This window comes from Rhamphochromis longiceps, linkage group LG23, assembly GCF_057381845.1.
Source record: "Rhamphochromis longiceps isolate RC_006_pf linkage group LG23, R_longiceps_female_GT1.1, whole genome shotgun sequence".
Lineage (NCBI taxonomy): Eukaryota > Metazoa > Chordata > Actinopteri > Cichliformes > Cichlidae > Rhamphochromis > Rhamphochromis longiceps.
The window spans coordinates 25850524-25871374 of record NC_140578.1 but is presented as its reverse complement, the minus strand read 5'-3'; the positions used below and the strand labels follow the sequence as shown (position 1 = coordinate 25871374).

The window sequence follows — 20851 nt, the reverse complement described above, 5'->3', positions numbered from 1 at the left end:
GTTTCCTTTATATTGTTGCAATCTGTGCCAGTCGGTGGGAAATGCCTCGATGTTGAAGCACACTTTGTTTTAGGTCAAAGAGGGTGTTTCCAAAATTTTCAAGGCTAATGGCTAATCAGTTATTATTTTTCAGGCATGCAGAGATCTGTCTTTTTTCTCCAACATTCAAGGAACATAACCGTGTCTTTAGGCAGCTATGGTGACGTGACGAAGAAATGCTATCTCAATTAAGATACTTGTCACAATACAAATCCTGCCATAAACCTGCATTCTATTTAATGATCAGTAGTGGGCGATTCCTGCAGGTTTTAGATGTGTCCTTGATCCAACACAGCTGATTTAAATGGCTAAACGACCTCCTCAACATGTCTTGACGTTCTCCAGACGTTCTCTGGTAATTAACTTATCATTTGGTTCAGGTGTGTTGACCCAGGGTGATATCTAAAACCTGCAGGACACCGGCCCTCGAGGTCTGGGGTTCGACACCCCCGAGTTAGGCAGAGCAGTCACGTTCCTAACTCCAGGATTTATGGGTGTCTACGGGAATTGTTTCACTTTTGGTTCCTGGATTTTAACTACAAAGATATTGTTAACTGAAGATGAGAAGTTAACAGCATGCTGCAAGCACAACACTGGTGCACGTACCCATACTTGTCAAGGTGAATATTAATACAGGGTTAAATTAGTTGCTTTCACGATCTAAAGAGAAAAAAAGCCCCAGAATTCTCACCTAAAAGACATCATGTTGATCCATATTCTATTCAATTCAGTTTTATTTACATAGTGCCAAATTAACCATATTGCCTCAAGGTGCTTTATATTATTTGCGTAAGCACTGGGGCTGATGTTGCATTCCTGCAGTCACATTATCCTTCCAGTAACAGAAGAACTCTGTGGTGTGTGTTTACAGGAGTTTCTGCCCCTAAAAGGAAAAAAAATCTGGGTCTACAGTAAAGCACAGAACATTAATTAAACTCAGCAGCATATTATTTGCCATTTTTATGGGACCTTGTGGCAGAAGATTCACAGGGACAGATAGTTGGATTTCCTAATCCCCTTTGTTCTTTAATCCTCCACATGTCCACTGAGGGCCTTCAGCTTGACTTGTTTGACCTCTACGCTCAGTTCATTTTAAGACGCATAACTTTGTGTGTCAGTGGAGTTGGACAAGGTCCTTAAATTTTAAATGACAAGCAGGTCACAAGTTTAGATCCACTCACCAATGGCATGAATGTCATAGTAAATGTGGTTCTTTTGAGGATTTCTTTGAAATGTTCTATTTCCACGGTGGAATAATTGGACAGCATATGTCTTTAAAACAAGAATTGTGTGCAGAAGTTTGAATTTATTTTGGATTTTTTATAATCCAAAAAGGCTCAAAAGTATACATACAGGCTCAAATACATTCATAAACTCACTTCAGTCTTTTAGTATTTGATGCTGAAGGTTCCAGATCATCAGTTGCACAACAATTGCACATTAAGTACAGGTTATTCAGAAAGAAAAGAAACTTAGCAATACACACCCAAAGCTACAAAGCAGTTACCTTGAGATTAATGAAACGAACCCTTTAAACCCTTTAACCTCTCCAACTAATCAGTTGTGGTTTGACAAATCAACCGTCATTGGTAGTTTTGACGAGTCAACCGGGCAGAAGGAAGTTCAGTTCTAATGAAAAAGTTGAGAAAAGTCAAGTGTCAAAGGTAAAGGTTTTGGAGAGGCATTCAAAACTAGACTCCAAAGTCTTATTGAATCTGCCTTAATTCTAGTAAGTAAGAAGTCTTTGCTGTAGTAAAGCAGGATGAGTCAGATTATTTGACCTGCTGCCATGTCTGAAGCCTGTTGAGGTTTTCTGCTACTACTGTGGCAAGAGATATCTTTACACAAACTTGACCCAAGGTCTCGTCTCTTGCTGGGAGTCACAGTTCATTAAACGTAACCTTTTGAGCCCTTCCAGGTTTTCTGATTTACAGCAACCTCCACATCCTTCACTGTACCATTTCTCTTTTTTGGTCCTTTATTATTGATTTAATGCAATGTGTTCTGAAGTGGGTGATCTTGATGCTCAATTGGATGTAAAAATTGAGGATAGCAATCCAGAACATAATTAGTGGCTTTCTTATTACAGTATTTCTCAGTCCAGCTGCCTTCCCTTCAACATCTGCTCCTCATATGACTGGCTACGAGACACCAGATGTTCTGCTCCAACCACCCAAAATAAAGACAGGCGCTTTCCTGAAGACCTCAAGCGGTAGCTCCCCGCAGATGACAGCTGAGGCCAGGAAAACAGTTCCAAGAATTGACCCACAAATGAAATCAACCACCTGGACAAGGACAGCAGGAATTAGCTCCAGCCCTGAAGTCACAATAGCAGAAACCAGCAGGCGCAAAACACCAACCGTTCCCCAAACAAATATTGATTCTTCACGGGAAACTCAAGCAGCTAACCTAAACCTATCCAGGACTAACACAGACATGTTCAAGAACCTCTCAGAGATTGTTCCACGCCGAGTCAAACAGGAGCAATCTAAATTCAGAAACACTACAAGCAATCCTCCGACTGTAGCTTCACCATCAGATCATGATAGACCAGCTGCAGGTAAGCCCCAAATTTCCAATAAATTCCATTTAAGTTTTCCTTAATGTGCGAGGTATCACACTGTGCTGAGCCTCAAGCAAGTATGAAGACAAGGAGACTTTAAAAGGGAACATTCAGTCATTCTGGCCATAATGTTTTATCACAGTCATTAAAATAAGTACCAGGAAAATAATTCACATACTGTAGTATACATATTTTTTTTAGTTTAGCTATAAAAGCTGCCCTAAGGGGATTCAGGATTTCAATTTGAGAACACTTAAACAGGTCGTTTTCAGATGTTAGGAACAACCGACCAATGTGATCTTTTTTTGGAGATCTTACCACTGTGTGTGCTTGAACAACCATTCAGAAACAGGGAAATTCACATAAAACAAAAACAATTTAGACAAAAAAAATATTGTTTTTTTACTCTGTATTCAGGAAAACTGTAGTTCAATGATATGTTACCTTACAGAGCTAATGCTGCAGTCACAATAGGAAAATCAGTGGAGACCATGGCACACCCAAGATCATTGCGATCGTTTGTGAGCAACTTTCAATTTTGCTGCTTCTTGAAATGGTTGTTTCAAAGACGAGGACCAGATCTGTGATCACTCGCAGTCAGCTGCCGTCTTCAATGAGTCATCAGTGCATCAAGATAGTTATAAAACAAGCAATAAGATCAAATCAGGCTTGGTTGCAATTGAATGGAGTCAAGTTGGCAATTACATGCGTCAGTTACTTACTGTTTATGATAATACGGGATTAACTGTGATAAACTCATTGGCAGTCTGTCTGCATTTATAAATGAGTTTGCAACTATTTGTAAACCTTCACCAATCTGTTTGAGAGAGGTCAGACTGCGACTGTATGGAGACACGTTGCCTTCCACAAGGAGGCCTGTGTGCCTTGTGATCAAAAGTGAACGCCCACAGGTTGAAGGTGGAACACCGTCAGTGTAATCGTTGATTTTTTCCTCATTGCCTATTACTACTCTAGTCTGAACCATTACAGAGCACACAAGGATATTTGTAAGTATATTAATATTTGATACTTGTAAGACTAGAACTAATGAAAGAAAGCAAAAATGAACTTTGCAACAGTTTTATTTGTATGTTTTCAGAGATGTCAGAGATGCAGATTGTGTTTGCTACAATCCGAGCCTTCTTATAGGACAATGATTGATCTCATACAACTTTATCTCCCAGGATCAGTGAGGTCTTTGGCTGTCAGTTTATCAGCTACATGCGCCAGCAGGCCCTGCTTTCCTGGGGTTCAATGCATCAACCGCAGACCGCCACATGTGGGCTACGTCTGTGGCCGCTGCCCACCTGGACTTTATGGCAACGGTCGCATCTGCATGAAGAACTCCAAGGAAGGTGAGGGAGCTTTTACATTTAATATTTTAATGCGTTTGGGGATAAGCTTCCATGATTTTTAAGTCTTGTCAGGGACTTTGCAGGAACCAGAGTGATTATAGAGTTTTTCACAGGCCTTTAGGACATTTTAAAAAAAAGAAAAGAAAAAAAAAGCAGTTGAATGCAGTTGAAGTTTCCTTTAACCCTAAACTAACTAATGCTGTTGACTTAATTCAGCCATAGATCTACTTACACTGGCTGGACATCAGGTGTTTCATAACCTTTGGGTCACATCTAGCCCCACACATGATTGGTCAATGCTGTAATTGAGTCACAAAAGCAGCCCAAATTGGGGTGTCTGCTCTATATAGCATATTCTTCCGATTCTTTGTACAAAAACACATTGTGTTGTTTTTCAAAGGACAAAAATAAGCATTAATCTGATGAAAACATCTGTCAGTAATGTGCATCCTTCCATACACTGTGGTCTGCTTTTAAGAGCTTATTTTGCACTCGTTATATTCTGGTTTCCCTGATGTTGCTTTATGTGTTTTTCTTGATTGGAAAGAATGTCATTTATTGCAGGAGATAAATCAGCATAAGTGGTTGGAGACTGCCTGAATGAAATAACCACCTCTGGTGCATTGCTTTTTGAGTCGGTTCCACAAAGTTTCTACAGCAGATTCCTTAATGTGACTTCACACAAGGGGAGATGGTGGGGGGGCTCCCAACTCTAAAGAGACAGTCTGATTCCAACTTAAATCCCTTTATTGTGGACTGTGTTTGTCTGGAGAGTCACATCACCACAAACAAGACATTAATCGCTTAAATTGCTTTGCTGTTCTTCTCTTTACTTTTATTTGTCCAAGGACTGAAAGCAGACATGCTTTTTTCCTTCAGCATGTCATCGTTTGACCAGATGTTCTGCTTTTCAATTTTAGTTTTATTTTGCTGTATTTTATCATTTAACGCAGCGTTTTGCAGATTCCTGTCAAACTTCTGTTAAGCCTGTCAAGCTGTGTTTAGTACGCAGCGACACATACGCGATACACAGCAGAATGACATCAATGGCAGCTTTATAATGACATGATCTGTAGCACCCAAAGCTGCTGCTTTAGCATATTTTAGTAATCTAATGCTTCTCAGTAAAGATTTCAAAGCTATGACTGGAAATTTACGTTTTGGGGTAGAAATATGAATATCTTAGGGCTCAGTACCTCAGATCTAGTTGCTGGTTGACCTGGTAACCATTGGCCGCTAGGGAAAAATTTATATTCCCTGACTGGTTGCAATGAAACTGATTGCTAAAACCTCAGTTATGCATGCCTAGAGACCAATCAATAAACCCCTGCTAACCACCAATGAATAAACCGCTTGGCATGTCGTTGCTGAAGGTTGCGAGCTGTTGCTAGGTGAAATTGGTCACACAGAACTTTATAATGTTGCCCTGAAAACCTCCTTACAATTATTTTGGTCACTGGGACGCTGTCACCAGTTGTTTGTATGGAAGATGCTGTCTACAAATACTTACCAACTACTCACAGAGTGGTGAGACTGTGAAAAATCCAACATGAATAGGAAGTGGCAGTCATTTGAAAAGTTGCACCTTCTAAAATGTCTTGGTTGCAGTTTTTACTTTGAAGTTAAACATTTTCTGTTTACATCTTGAGACAATTTTTTTTTCAAATTTCACTAATTTTGTGAGCAATTGCATACTGTTTGCAGGCAGGTTAGTGTCATAAGAATACATGTGACTGCAGCAATCTGCTAGTGGCAAGGGTTTTCATACTGCACTCTCTTTGTGACCACTTTCACCTACAGACAGCTAGCAACCATTCACCAATCAGTTGGGAAAATACACATTTTTCCCTAGTAACTGGTAGTTGCAAGCAGCTTTGTGACAGGCCTCTAGTGTGCGTGACTGGCAATCTATTTCACAGCAACTGCCAATAACCCCTCACACCAGTCTGAGGCCTGTGTAACTGAGGCCACTCTGCTGTTCTACTTAACTCTAGTTAAGGCCAAATCATATTTCTTTCTGTAACATATTTTTAAACCACTGGAGATGACCAAAGTGCTGTCCATACCACTGTGGAGAACATAAATAGATCGAAAAAATAGAAAGAAAGACAGAATACAGGATCCAGTTGTATAAAATCAAAATATAAATAAAATTTACAAAGGTATTCTAAAAACAAGACAGAACAGGAAAGAAATGTAACACTAAAATATAATAAACAGTAAGAATATGTGAAGGCCATCAAAAACATGCATGTCTTTGGGGGTTTCGTTTCATTAGAGACTTAACATTTGATTGTTCCAGAGTTATCGAGTAGGCACTGCCAAATCTCCCTTATTTTGTAGAAAAACTACAAGCAGTTGATCTTAAAAGTAATGCCTTTTTGGCTTGATCCGGATTCTATCAGCAAAGAAGTGGATGAACTATTAGATTTCTGCAAGAGCATATGCAAGGTAAATAAAATAGGCCCTAAACTGGAACCTTGAGGCACACCATAAGTAATTGGGGCTGTACATGAAGAGAAGAACCCATTTTTCAGGACAGTGCCTTAGATGCTAGCCTAATCCTCAAGAGGGTTCGCAAGAAAGTAGATCTAAATCTTACTGGAAACAAAATGGCACAATTACTGGAGTTTAAAGGCAGCACGTCATCATTAAAAAGTTTGTGTAGAGCATATTTTGTCCTGAGGTGTGATCGGAAATTTTCAGTGGCTTAGTCTAAAAAAGAAAAAGGCTGAGCATACAGCATTTTCTCCATGAATTCCATCATAGAAATATAAGTTCAGAAATAAAAATTACTTAACTCTTTTCAGGCAAGGTTATTTAATAAGGACATGGACTGCTTTGTTAGCAAAATTTGTAATCTGGGAAATTGAAGGTTCTGGAGTGTCCAAAAACTGTGTAGGAACAATATCCCAGGGGCAGTTGTATAAATTATAGTCATGATTGTGTCATCAATGTGATATACAAGCTAATATGACCGTTATCCCTTTCCTCAGCATCCAATCACCTGCCTCAGCAGCAGACACTAGGCAAGTCCAGCCGATCCTCATATGGAAGTAGCAGCAGCAAAGTCGTCCATGTCCACCTACCCAACTTGCCCAACAGGTATGGTGTCAAGCACCTGTCCTCATCCTTCATTAGGTCGCACCAAGTTACAGGATCAGGTAGAGAGGGTGGCACAGGAAGAAGAGAGGCCATCATTTCTGCTTCGAGGGATGTCGCTGCAAATACTCACATCACACGTGCCAACCCTAGATCAGACACTGGGACATACGCCAGTGCCTCCAGGGAGATTGTCATGCCCCATGTAACAGTCTCCAAGGTGAGTTGGTAACTGTTCAAAGCATTAAAAGAAAATCGTACAGATGGACATTAAAGTCCATTTACTCACTTTATGATCATCTTCCAGAAGTCTGAAGGAGCTCTTACTGGTGCCACGCCTGTTAAAGTAACTGCCGCTGCACCTCGGCTCTCCATTCAGCCTGGAAGAGTAACGGCAGCTAAACAAACAACCCAGCATCAGCTCAACCACCTGACATCCACCCAGACCAAACCCTGGACTCCACCAAGACCTGCCCTTACAGCAGCCCTCACTTCTCTGTCCTACTCCCTTTCTGAGTCTGAGTTCTCTGCAGACGGGGATGAAACTGAGCCAGGATCAGAGATGCCGAAGATTGTGCCAGTGCTGACCCTCACAACACCCGACAAGGTCTATAGCTCCCAGGCACAAAGATCTACATCCAGCCAGTCATCAACTGGAAGTGGTACACTAGCTGACGAACATTTGATGGCTTGTGCTGAACGGCCATGTTTTCCTGGTGTCCAGTGTGAACCAGCTAAGGATGGGGGCTTCCGCTGTGGAAGGTGTCCAGTAGGATATACTGGAAATGGGCATACCTGTAAAGGTAAACTTGTTCTCTCTTTGATATCCAAATATCTCAAATCGGCAGAACCAATTTCTAATGGTGTTATTATTCATATAAGATACAGCTATGAAAAACAGTTTTCAACAGGACTCTTCTGCAGCAATCTTGTGTTAACTAAGTACACCCCATGAAATAGCTTAGCAGCAATAACATGAAGTAAACATATATGACTTAATTTGTCACTGTCACGTCACTGGGGATCACTGTGTTTCTGTTCATTGAGGTTTGAAGGTTTGTTAATGCACGACTATTATAGGGTCTGCCAAAAAAATTGGCAGGTTCAGGTTGGGGTCTGGACTTTGACTATTTTGATTCTATTTCTTTTTCAGCCATTCTGTTGCTGCTGTGCTTGGGATCATTGTCCTGTTAAATGACCCAGTTTTAGCCAAGCATTAGGTTTGACTCCAGAATTCTTCTGTATACAGAGGAGTTAATGGTGAACTCACTGATTGCAAGGTACCCAGGTCCGGGGGCTGGGAACAAGCCCAAATCATCACCCCTCTTGACAGTTCTGATGCAAATTTGCAAACCTAAAATTTGCAGCATGTTCAGTTGTATTATTGTAGGGTCTTTACTAGGGGTGCAACAATACTCGTATCGATATTGAACCGTTCGATACAGTACTTTCGGTTCGGTACGCATATGTATTGAACAATACAACATTTTTTATTTATTTTATCAACTTTTCTTCTGACGATGCTGTCTGTGTTGAGTGCTCAGTGGATCTGTGTTTGACTACTCCGCCTAGGTTGCACTGTCGAGTGCAGATCCACTGAGCACAACACAAGCTAGCAAGACAGAAGCTAAGCTCGTTGCAACATGGCAACTGCCTCAATGCTGCCCAAAATTGAACCTGCCCCACCCTCATTCAGATCTGGCATTTGGAACTATCTTGGTTTTCATGTGAAGTATGACCCTGATGGTAAGCACATCATGGACAAAAGTAAAACAGTATGTCGGATGTGCCACGCAATGCTCAATTTGTGGGAACTAGTGTTAGCGCAGTTAGCTTGTTAACGTGTTGACGCCGTCCAGCCCCAAGCACGGGGCGATCCGTGGTAACGGAGATTTGCCGCGTTATGGCGTTAATGCCATTTTAACGAGATTAACGCTGACAGCACTAGTGGGAACACAACGAATATGACAGCACATTTACGCCGACATCATCCTATTGCAAAGACAAGTGGAAGCAGAGACTCTCTTGTTTGTTTATCGCCCACTTCGCGCCACAAACAGGAAACCAGCGGCTGAACAACAGCAGCACGTTTAAGCTTGATAAGCTGTTGTTAGAATTTATTTAATATTACTTTCTACACCAGGATCTTTTTCTATGTAGCTGTCGGCTGGTAACTGTGCAGGGGCGGATCTAGCAAAGTTTAGCCAGGGGGGCCGATAGGGCATGAACAGGGAAAAGGGGGCACAAAGACATACTTTTCTTTCTTATTCTCACTTAAAATGTCTAGCTTTTAATAAATAATTATCCGAATCTTACACCCAAAGTTTTAATATGATGTAAAATGTATAGAAGTCCATTACTGTATATAGTAACTATTAAGTCTAATATACCCTAGTAAGCTATAGTACTTTTTCCTTTGGGAAGGTACCATCTGTGCAGTCTGCAGTTCTGTTGAAGAAAGACGTTGAATCTATTTAATTATTCTTGAAAATTTTTTTATTTTTGTGCATTTTTTTTGACACTGCATCAAATTAAAGTTGATTACGTCGATTAAGCATCATGAGGTGGAGGGTGGGGGTGGTTCCCTTTTTTTTTTTTTTTTTTTTGCTGGAAGTTTGCAACCCTATTAGTTAGGTTGCTTACTCTTTGAAATACCAGAATAGGGAGGATGGAGTAGGTTTAACTTTATTAGATTGATCAGTATTGCTGAACTATGAAATATTTTGGTTGTAGTGTATTTTTTGCATACAGGTATAACAGAATAGCCTTAGTGTTTGTTTGTTTTTTAACTTGAGTTTGAACTTATACAAAATGCAGCAAGATATTAAAAAAACTGTTTTATTGATTAAAAAACACACTATATCGGATTCATATCGGTATCGGCCGATATCCAAATTTATGATATCAGTATCAGTATCAGACATAACAAAGTGGTATGTGCCATCTCTAGTATGTAGTCCATGTGCCACAAAAGAGAGATAAACCAGTCTAATAGAAAAATATATGTAGGTTTAACATCTTAACGCTCCTCCCCATCTGTGTTTCAAGCTGTTTGCAGGCATGCATGCGGTAGGAACATGGAGTGTGCTGCGCCCAACACATGCCGCTGCAAACCAGGCTACACTGGATCTAGCTGCCAAAAAGGTAAAAAGCAATAGCATTAGAATTTATTTTTTAATAATTTAAGTGTAAAATAATTGTTTTCCCATATTTTATTAGCCATCTGTGATCCGGGGTGCAAGAATGGTGGGGTTTGCATTGCACCAAATGTTTGCCAGTGTCTCAGAGGATACCATGGAGAGACTTGTCAGGAAGGTAACATTTGCTTCTGTTTCCAAGTTAATCCAGTTCAGGATCTATTTAATGCACATTTTTAGTATAACATACTGAGACAACAAATTAATTAAAGGCTTAAAACTTAAGAATGATTAACTTTTATAATAGCTTATAAATTCTTCAACTACCTCTGGTAGCTGCTATGAAGCTCACTTAACCATTAAGTAATACTGTAAATAACACCACCTCATGTATACAAGTAACAACCTGAGGTGATGAAAAGTGAAGTGACAAACACTACACTTCCTCTAATGTCCACTTGAGGCTGCCTCCAAAAAGTATGTCAATCCCATTGAGCCCCATGTTTAAAAAATCCAAATTTACAGCAGAAATAAAAAATATTTACAGCCTAAAACGAAAACTATTTCTTTATAAGTAACCCAGTTAAACTGTATTAAGGCTTAAAATTACACAGGGTTCAGTGAATACAGGCACTAGCCGTCACTTTAGTTAATCAGAGTCATTTAACTGGACCTCTGGACTATGTTTATAGTGTTGGTGCCTGTTGGGGCATTTTTAGTAGACAGGTAATATGGTTTGCTGTGCAGTCCCACATGTTCTGTGAATCGTCATTATTTTATCTTTTTGTTACTTAATGCTAATTAGCGGGTATGTATTTTGATAGATGTAATTGAACACCATGCAAGCTAGCTACGTAGATCAGATTAATTCCAGCTCCACCAATACAAAGTAAGTGTGGGTGTGAAGCTAATATTGAGCTCTCAAAATAAGTCTTCACAAACCAATGACTGATGTCGCAGTGGTTATGTCCACTTTTATTTACAGTCTATAAGAGCATGCACTAAAAACATGTCAGTATTACATCTCATTTCTAAACTCCATGTGTGCAGCCTTGTGCAGGTCACCATGCGAAAATGGAGGCACCTGTGTGGGACTGCAGACCTGCTCCTGTCCTTACGGGTTTGTTGGTCCTCGATGTGAAACAAGTGAGTTTACTTCTTTTATATCAATATCAGTGAAGATCTTTTAAAACAGCAGTACATTTGTATACATTGTTCTTTTGTTTCGGGTATTTCTTTCTAATTTTACGGTCTTAATTTACAATATTTTTTTTTAAAAACTTTTTCTTTCATAACTGTTATTGTGGTCTCTTCCTATTAAAAGGGAGGTCTTCCTCCCCACTTTCGCTAAGTGCTGTTCAAAGGGGATTGTCTGATTGTTGGAGTTTTGTCTTTAATGTTGTAGAGACAAAACTCGTCAAGGCCACAAAAATCAACATAAAAATCCACTGAATTGAATTAAATAAATGTTGCAGTGGTGTGTAGCCGTCACTGTCAAAACGGAGGCCAGTGTGCATCTCCAGATGAGTGCATGTGTACACCAGGCTGGACTGGACCGTCCTGTGAGACCGGTGAGTTGTGTTACTCATGCTGTAGGGGGCAAAGATCTGATTTAAGTTTAGGGTAAAGTTTAACTGCAAATTTTGTTTTCCAGCTCTCTGCTCCCCTGTCTGTCTGAACGGAGGTTCGTGTGTTCGACCGAATACCTGCAAGTGTCCTCACGGTTTCTATGGTGCACACTGTCAGAACGGTAAATCTACAGCAGGCTAGATTCAAAGCTTAAAGTGTCTAAAAGCATCTAAATTGGGAGCTATTCTGCTTTTACCTTTTTCAAAATCACAAAAATACTGTTTTAGTGGTTGATTCTCATATTAAACATGACCAGTTTTTCAAATAATCAGGTTATGTATGTGTAGTGTATTAATAGAGACTGTTTATCCTAATACTGACATTACAGATGTCTGTTGGTGAGGACTAGCCAATCAGAAGAAAGCTAGGTTAAATGGGGAGGGGCTAAGAGGCCTTGTTTCAGAAAAAAGATGAGCTGAGGGGCCCAGTAGAAGATAAATAAGGATTCTTTTGAGCTGTTAATCATGCAAAGCTACTGGAGTGCAATAATATAGGAAAAACAGGACTTTTTCTAATATATTTTTTCTCCTCCAGCTGTCTGCAACCCTCCCTGTAAAAATGGTGGTCTGTGTATGAGAAACAACGTCTGCTCATGTCTGCAGGGGTACACAGGGAGACGGTGTGAGAGAAGTAAGCACTTCTTCTTCATCTCCTGGTCATCTTCCTTGTCTGCAGATGCTCCAGTTACTTTAATTATCACTCAGTTGCTTTTAAAGATGACGAAGTGGACGAACTTGTGTCACTTTAATTTCCAGATTGTGTGCTTTTACTGTCATGTTTTGGACAAACTAAAGAATTAATTGATTAAAACTGTCTCCCTCATTCCTCCTCTCCAGGTGTGTGTGAGCCCATGTGCATGAACGGTGGGCGGTGCGTTGGTCCAGATGTTTGTGATTGTCTGTCCGGTTGGCGAGGGAAGAGATGTGACAAACGTACGTGTAATGATCCGTAACGCTCAGGCAGACACGAACACCTGAACACTTCTTCTGCTCTCTTCTTATGTTGACCTACAGTCAGAGTACAGCCTCTTTCACTTCTAAGGTTTTACATGTTTGGGGATAAAAAACATCCTTAGCAGAACTGGAAATGAGGTAAATACAACCTCAGATGAAAAACATTAAATAAGAACATATTTTTGCTCAGTTTAAGGTCCTTGCTTCACCCATGATCCACATCTCCAATAGGTTTCATGAAATTCTGCTCTGTAGTTTTTGTGAGGTGACAAACAACGCTGCAAACGTTCCTCTGTTCTCGCCTTGCTTTCGTGCCGACCTCCTGAGCACGCAGCGAGTTTCTCAGACTGACCTGGCAACACCTCCGCAGAGGTGCTTCACATGTGGAAACCATCAGGTGTAGTGCCTGCAGAGTTTCACTTGACTGACCTTTGACCCTCGCAGAGTGGTAACAGTTACCTAAGAGACAGAAGTTCAAAAGAAGAAGAGATTAATTACAGATAAGTGTTACCTGCTGACTTGCTCAAGCTTTCTTAGGAGAACTGTTGTTACCCTCAAGTCCTACTCCGGTCGAAGTGATTTAAATGTGTCATCAGAGTGAAGGCGGGGCTCTGTGTGGACTTCTGTGACCACAAAGACCACATGACACATCCTTCAGTTGGACTCCAGCTGTGAGAGCCGTGGCTGTGTGCTGTGATTGACATGTCGGGTGTGAGCACAGCCCTGCACCTCAGCTATTTAAAAATGTAGATGTCAATTTGTTAATTGACATTATGTATTAAGTGAATGAAAAACAGAACAAATATTTGATGATGATGATGATGTTCAGAGCTTTCTGTCATCGTGTGTCCTCTCAGCCAGCTGTCTGCAGAAGTGTCTGAATGGAGGCGAGTGCGTCGGTCCAAACACCTGCCACTGCGCCCCAGGGTGGCATGGCACGCTGTGTCAGATCTGTGAGTATCAAAACCAAACACACACTCATAGGTACACTAGAGGGACAACAATAAGACAACCTCCAAAACAGGAAAGGCCTTACAGGTGAAGGACACTCACAGCTTTTCCTTCCTACTCTGCTTTTTTTTTTACTACTTTTGCCTTTGGCTAGCCTCAGTGTCATTTCTGGTAGCAGTAGTGACACTGAGGCTGGACCTGGACCCTAAAGAGGTTGCACAGGTAGTCCAACTCCTCCAGGACGCCACATCAATACATGCCATTGTCAGAAAGTTTGCTGTGTCCAGGATCATGTAGGAGATCCCAGGACACAAACAGTTACTTTAGTTTAGGGTCTGATGTGTTATAGTGCAGGACGTTAGGCTGCCTGTAACATCGTTCAGCATGAACAGCTTGGTGGTGGGTCAGTCATGGTCTGGGGAGGAATATCCCACAGACCACTGCAGGCTACACAACCGTACCCTGACTGCCATGAAATCCTTGGACTGACTGTCAGACCATATAATGGCGCAGTGAGTCCCGGGTTGCTCCTGGTGCGCGACAAAGCCCAGCATCATGTGGTGAGAACAGGCAGGATGCATGGAGGACGTAGGCATCGATACCATTGATTCGTTGTCACACTCAACAGAACTCCTCTTGGACATTATGTTTTGGTCCATCTGACACCACAAGGTTGCACCTCAGACTGGGACACCATCCAAGGTTCAGTCTTGCATAAAAACTACAGAGAACAGTTTTGAGTTGTTGCAATGAAATTCCAAGAAACGGGATCAGCCCACTGCATCATTTCTTCACTCTGATTTTCAGGGTGTCTTTGAATTCAGTAGGTTGATCATTTTCATTTCTGTCAAATGACGTGGCAGTCCATGTTAGTACAGATATGTTTCTCTCACAGGCCCACTAAATATAAAGTAAGAGCTTTTTTTAAATCTCATTTTGTTTCAGAAATGTTTTCTTTGTGCCTTGAATGATAAACTTCAGCTGGGATCTTACAGAGAACGTTGTAGCAGGACTGATTTATTTGATCTTCTAACTGTGTATCTGTTGCTGTTGTGTCTCAGCTCTCTGTGAGCAGAAGTGTCTGTACGGCAGTCGCTGCATCCGGCCGAATGTCTGCGCCTGCCAGAATGGATTCTCTGGGTCGTTCTGCGCCAGGAGGGTAAGAACTGAACATGGAGCCTCAGTTTAAAGAGGAGAGCATCTACTTGTTAAGTGTTTTCTGTGTCTTGGCCTCTTATTTGTTACTCCTTGTTTGGAGGAACGTCACTTTTTCCAGACTGTCAGATTCGCAGATGAGAGACAGAAGACTCACATGAAGAAAAACAGAAACACATGAGTCCGTCCTCATGAACTGGCCACTTACAGACGATGATGTATTGAAGCCAAATGCTGCTCTATATGTTTGGATTTTACAAGCTGCAGTTCATTGCCACAGTCCAGCCTCACGTTACAATCACATGTCATGTATCATTGTTATTATTTTTCAAACTTCCCAGTAACTGAAGCTGTTTTGTTTGTTTTGCACCAGCTGGAGGACAGACAAAGTGCAGGAATTTCAGCAGAGAAAGACACAAAAGTTCTGCATGCGAATCTTTAAAGAGGAAGTCAGGAGTTACGGAGGTTTGGAGGATGAGCAGGAGTGTTAGGTTAGGCCAGTGGTTCCCAAAGTTTTTTTGCTGGGCCCCCCTTTGTTTTACAAGAAAAAATAAAAATTACGTGTGGACGAGGAATACAGAGTTCGTCATCCAACGTCAAAGTTATGTGCCTTTTTTCACATTTACATCAGATGAATTGCAGAATGACAGAGACAAAATACTGTTAATCTGACTATCTTCAGGTTTTACACGCTTACATATGCACACGCAGTTACTGTCCCTCCATTTACAAAGGCAGAGGCGTCACGGTGTGATTATTGGACTATTAGTGAAAAAGTAAAACTAAGGCATTCAAAGTGCCACGGTGAATTAAAATGAAATATTCAAAAGTTAAAACAATATTATTTACAGTATAGAAAAGATATACAAGATATAAAAAAACAGAGGAATGCTAAAAGTCTTAACAGAGACGATGCAGATAAAATGGCAGAAAATAGAAGTTAAAACAAAACAAAGACAAAAAAAGTACAAAAAGTGAAAATAATCAAGTGTAGGGAGATAAAACACCAACTAAAAGATACAAAATAAGGTTAAATTTCTGCTGTTTGTGTCTTTTTGCTTCTCAGTGATGATCTGTGTAGTTATCCAGCCTCATGTTTTTATTTGTTTTGTTTTTTCCAGCTGCCTATCACACGAGGCTGACACCAAACAGCCGGCGGTAAAACCCTCAGGTGATCTGGAAAGCACCAAGACGTAATCAGACTCCAAAGGTCACCATCAGCTGAGCTTAGCATGGAAACTAGTGATGCCGACATACAAGACGGAGAAAAAGGCAGCTTATCCCTCGTTTTTGTGCTAAGCTAAGCTAACACGTGGACAACCTGGGGTCCGTTCTTCGTACTTCGCTAAGTAGGTTAGCTGGATTTGATTGTTGACGATTTCGCGTGATCTTGGATCGTTCGGTTCCCCGAAGCTCATCCGGGACTTGCTGTCATAGCAACAGAGCCGTAAGCGTAAACCTGCTCGGGAGCAGGTTTACTTTATGTAAACAGGATTAGATCGCGGCCACGCAGGTATGTCCGCGTCATCATACGAAAGCAACAGCGATATTCCACCACTGTTTCACCATAAATAAATAACATCAATGTAACTAAAGACAATGCAGCACCTGATCCATTTATTGATTTCACACAGGTCATTTCCTAAAAAAGGGAAATGTACTATTAACATTCTATTACATGTATGTGATTATTACAGATGTAATTCATATTTCAGAGTAGCAATTGTAAATTACTTCGTGTAATCAAGATGAGAGACCACGGCTATAAAAGCGAAGGTGGATTTGGGAAGCCTGTCGCAGCCATGTCCTGTCCGTATACGCGAGCCACCCATTGCGGAAGGTGCAAGATTGATAAGGAGAGTCCTCAGAATTCAGCGTATATTGCGGGATAGACAGGATCCTTTAGCTCAGCGCGACAGTGTGCTCATAGAGAGATATCGATTTTCCCGTGAGGGTATTATTCACTTAACCAACTTGTTGACGAGGGGGTGCAGGACCACCACCTGTCTTTTTTTCCTCTGCCCTTTTCTTGGTTGCTGTTATAAACAAACAGATTATTCCAGGGTCTCTTTCCAAGAGACTAAAAGCAATATAAGTGATAAATATTACCATTCTGTAGGATATTCTTATATTTCACTTTTACCTGTTCCCATGTTCTAGTGGGTCCTGTCGTGGCTCTAATGTGAAAGAGGATAAAATATAACATATTATAATATAATGTAATATAATATTGGATAATATAGTGTAATATAATAAATCTACCCTACCGCCTACTGGTGTTGGCCAGAGGGGCCGATGGCGCGATATGGCAGCCTGGCTTCTGTCAGTCTGCCCCAGGGCAGCTGTGGCTACAACTGTAGCTGCCTCCACCAGTGTGTGAATGTGAGAGTGACTGAATAGTGGCATTGTAAAGCGCTTTGGGTGCCTTGAAAAGCGCTATATAAATCCACTCCATTATTATTGTTATTATTAAATTACTTACGAGTTTAATTTGTCAGCAACTTCCTGCCAGCCCTCTCTCCTTGCTTTTGCAGCCTTTGCAGTGTTCCCTTGCGTTCTGATTAAACTCTGAAACTCCTGAAATCCCTCACTCAGGAGTTCTTGCTCTGCTGCCGAAAAATACCGAGCCGAGCGCGCTCCGTCGACATTTTCGCCGACCAATCAGAGGGTTGCCGATCAATGTTTCTACTATCGATGCGTGGCCCCTTTTACGACACCCAGTGATGTCACATTACTGCGTCCAGCTGTACTAATCGTCAACAGCAGGTGTGTTCGGGGAACCGGATTAGCGAGCTCACGGTTAGCGCGATGATTTGATCTTGGATGTGTCATTTGATCTTGGATGTAGTAAGCGACGTACGAAGAACGGGCCCCTGCTCGGGAGCAGGCTTACTTTATGTAAACAAGATTAGATCGCGGCCACTCAGGTATGTCCGCTTCATGTATACGAAAGCAACAGCGATATTTTACCACTGTTTCACCATAAATAAATATTATCAATGTAACTAAAGTTAATGCAGTATTTGATCCTTTTATTGATTCCATACAGATACATACAGGTCATTTCCTAACAAAAAGGGAAATGTACTATTAATCATTCTATTTCATGTAATTGATTATTTCAGATGTAATTCGTATTTTAGAGTAGTAATAGTAAATTACTTCATGTAATCAAGATGAGAGACCACGGCTATAAAAGCGAAGGTGGATTTGGGAAGCCTGTCGCAGCCATGTCCTGTCCGTATACGCGAGCCACCCATTGCGGAAGGTGCAAGATTGATAAGGAGAGTTTTCAGAATCCAGCGTATATTGCGGGACAGACAGGATCCTTTAGCTCAGCGCGACAGTGTGCTCATAGAGAGATGTCGATTTTCCCGTGAGGGTATTATTCACTTAACCAACTTGTTGACGAGGGGGTGCAGGACCACCACCTGTCTTTTTGTGCGCTGCCCTTTTCTTGGTTGCTGTTATAAACAAACAAACAGATTATTTCAGGGTCTCTTTCCAAGAGACGAAAAGCAATATAAGTGATAAATATTACCATTCTGTAGAATATTCTTATATTTCACTTTTACTTGTTCCCATGTTCTAGTGGGTCCTGTTGTGGCTCTAATGTGAAAGAGGATATAATGTAATATAATATAATATGATATAATATAATATAATATAATATAATATAATATAATATAATATAATATAATATGGTGTAATATAATAAATTTACCCTACCGCCTACTGGTGTTGGCCAGAGGGGCCGATGGCGCGATATGGCAGCCTGGCTTCTGTCAGTCTGCCCCAGGGCAGCTGTGGCTACAACTGTAGCTGCTTCCACCAGTGTGTGAATGTGAGAGTGAATGAATAGTGGCATCGTAAAGCGCTTTGGGTGCCTTGAAAAGCGCTATATAAATCCAATCCATTATTATTATTATTATTATTATTATTATTATTATTATTAATAAATTACTTATGAGTTTAATTTGTCAGCAACTTTCTGCCAGCCCTCCCTCCTTGCTTTTGCAGCCTTTGCAGTGTTCCCTTGCGTTTTAATTAAACTCTGAAACTCCTGAAATCCCTCAATCGAGTTCTTGCTCTGCTGCCGAAAAATACTGAGCGCGCTCCTTCGACATTTTCGCCGACCAATCAAAGGGTTGCCGATCAATGTTTCTACTATCGATGCGTAGCCCCTGTTAAGCCACCCAGTGATCTCACATTACTTCATCCAGCTATACTAATCGTCAACAACAGGTGTGTTCGGAGAACCGGAATAGCGAGCTCAAAGTTAGCACGATGATTTGATCTTGGATGTAGTAAGCGAGGTACGAAGAACGGACCCCTGTTTTATGTTTGTTTGTTTTGGGGAATTGGTCACACCGATGAGAAATTGCTCTTAAGCTGCAGAGGGAAACTATTTTCCAGACTTGATTAACATCTAAAACCTACAAAACCTACACTTCAGAAGGAAAAATCCTCACCTGAGGTTCAACATTATTTGCAGTCCCAACACTAAAAGATATTTTGTCACCCTAACACATTAACACGTCCTCAGAGTTTAACTGTGCTGACTCATTGGGTTCTTTCACTCATTTACAGCAGTTTACAGTAAATCTTCAGGGTTTGTCCTTTTCACCGTGAATCCAAACCTCAGTAAGAGTATTTATTTATTTACTTTGTTGTTTTATATTGTCACATATTTGCTGTTGTACATTTCTTAATCAGTGTATAATCTGTTATTTCTTATCAAAGCATTGGCTACTGGCTGTTTTGTAAGAAAATAAAGCTCCTTTAGAGGTACCGCTTGTTGTCCTTCCTAAAAACCTGCATATATATGGAAGCAGGGCTGTCTCCAGGAATTTTTAGATGGGGTGGCACAGGAACTTGGGGGGGGGGGGGTATTAATACCAAACTAAATCACTTATATGTGATTAAATCATTACAAGTTGCTGAATTTTCAGACTGTGGACAGACTTCCTGCTTCCATAAAAATTCATTAGGTGTGACATGTAACAAAATGGATGGCTCCATATTTATATGAGTTTAAGAGTAAATAAGTCTACAGTTGTATTTACTATGGTGCATGGAAGAGAAAAAGGCTGTTTCCCAGAAAAAATGACTTCCAGAAGGAATTTAGAGGGGGCACCTGAGGCCCTCCCCTTAGCTACGTCACTGATCTGGTGTATTTTTAACTTGATGATGCTTTTAATTTGTTAATTTCCTTACAGGTACCTTCTGTAATTAAGCTTTGTTGAATTCAAGATTTCATTTTCTTTCTTTTATTTTTTTAACCACGGGGGCAGCATTTTACCTGCTGCTTAACTTCTGGCAGACTGTCATTGCAAATAAGAACGTCTGAAAAGGGTGTCTGGCAAAATAAGGGTTTGCTGACTCACTGCACCATCTTCTGGTACAAGATGGTATTACATGAATGTACAGCCCAGCCCTAGTTCACCTTTAGTTTTTATCTCTACAACACAGCACATAAACACTTTGGAAATAAACTCTCCAGTTGTTCCTTCACATTTTGCTGATTGTTTAGTTAATTATGTAAACTTTTAAACTATTCTTAAAGATAAGGTTTTACAATAAGTACTTTGGCTGAGAGCAGCAGCAGAGAGGCATTTGACTTTGCTGCAGGGGCCAGACAAGTTCACAGCCAGCAGGTCGGGGCAACAAAGGCTGCGAGGAAAGGAGGATTAAGAGATTAATGAGGTTGCATTAGCTCAACACCAATTAGGATTCCTCTCCTTCCCTCTCTCAGCCAAAGGCAAAAGAGCCAGCTGACTTTTCTGCTGTTTTGAGTCAATTGTTCCATATTAACTTTTTTTTAAAAAAGGTTATGGGGGGCTTTTAAGTCCAGTATGTTCATTTAAATCCTGTTTGGCCTCCTGTGGCAACAGGGCCTCACACATATCTGTGGAGGTTATTTGCGCTCTCCAAAACCCCCCCCCAAAAAGAGTGGAAATGATGATT

The 20851-nt window shown here is 40.9% G+C and overlaps 1 protein-coding gene across 3 annotated transcripts in view; it reads left to right on the top strand.

The window, feature by feature from the left end:
• LOC146642066 (von Willebrand factor D and EGF domain-containing protein) overlaps positions 1-18411 on the top strand; it is a 39703-nt gene extending 21292 nt beyond the window's left edge. The window contains exons 20-34 of one of the 3 annotated variants that reach the window (XM_085397613.1): positions 2129-2599; positions 3787-3957; positions 6954-7279; positions 7370-7862; positions 10108-10203; positions 10279-10374; positions 11247-11342; positions 11672-11767; positions 11851-11946; positions 12360-12455; positions 12662-12757; positions 13636-13731; positions 14791-14888; positions 16006-16357; positions 17772-18411. In XM_085397613.1, coding sequence (XP_085253739.1) covers positions 2129-2599; positions 3787-3957; positions 6954-7279; positions 7370-7862; positions 10108-10203; positions 10279-10374; positions 11247-11342; positions 11672-11767; positions 11851-11946; positions 12360-12455; positions 12662-12757; positions 13636-13731; positions 14791-14888; positions 16006-16026 — 2348 coding nt within the window. In that variant the 3' untranslated portion in view covers positions 16027-16357; positions 17772-18411. Of the gene's footprint in view, positions 1-2128; positions 2600-3786; positions 3958-6953; positions 7280-7366; positions 7863-10107; positions 10204-10278; positions 10375-11246; positions 11343-11601; positions 11768-11850; positions 11947-12359; positions 12456-12661; positions 12758-13635; positions 13732-14790; positions 14889-16005; positions 16358-17771 lie in introns of those variants that run through there. The other 2 variants (XM_085397612.1, XM_085397614.1) reach the window with 2 other exon arrangements.
• Positions 18412-20851: the final 2440 nt, after the last annotated feature.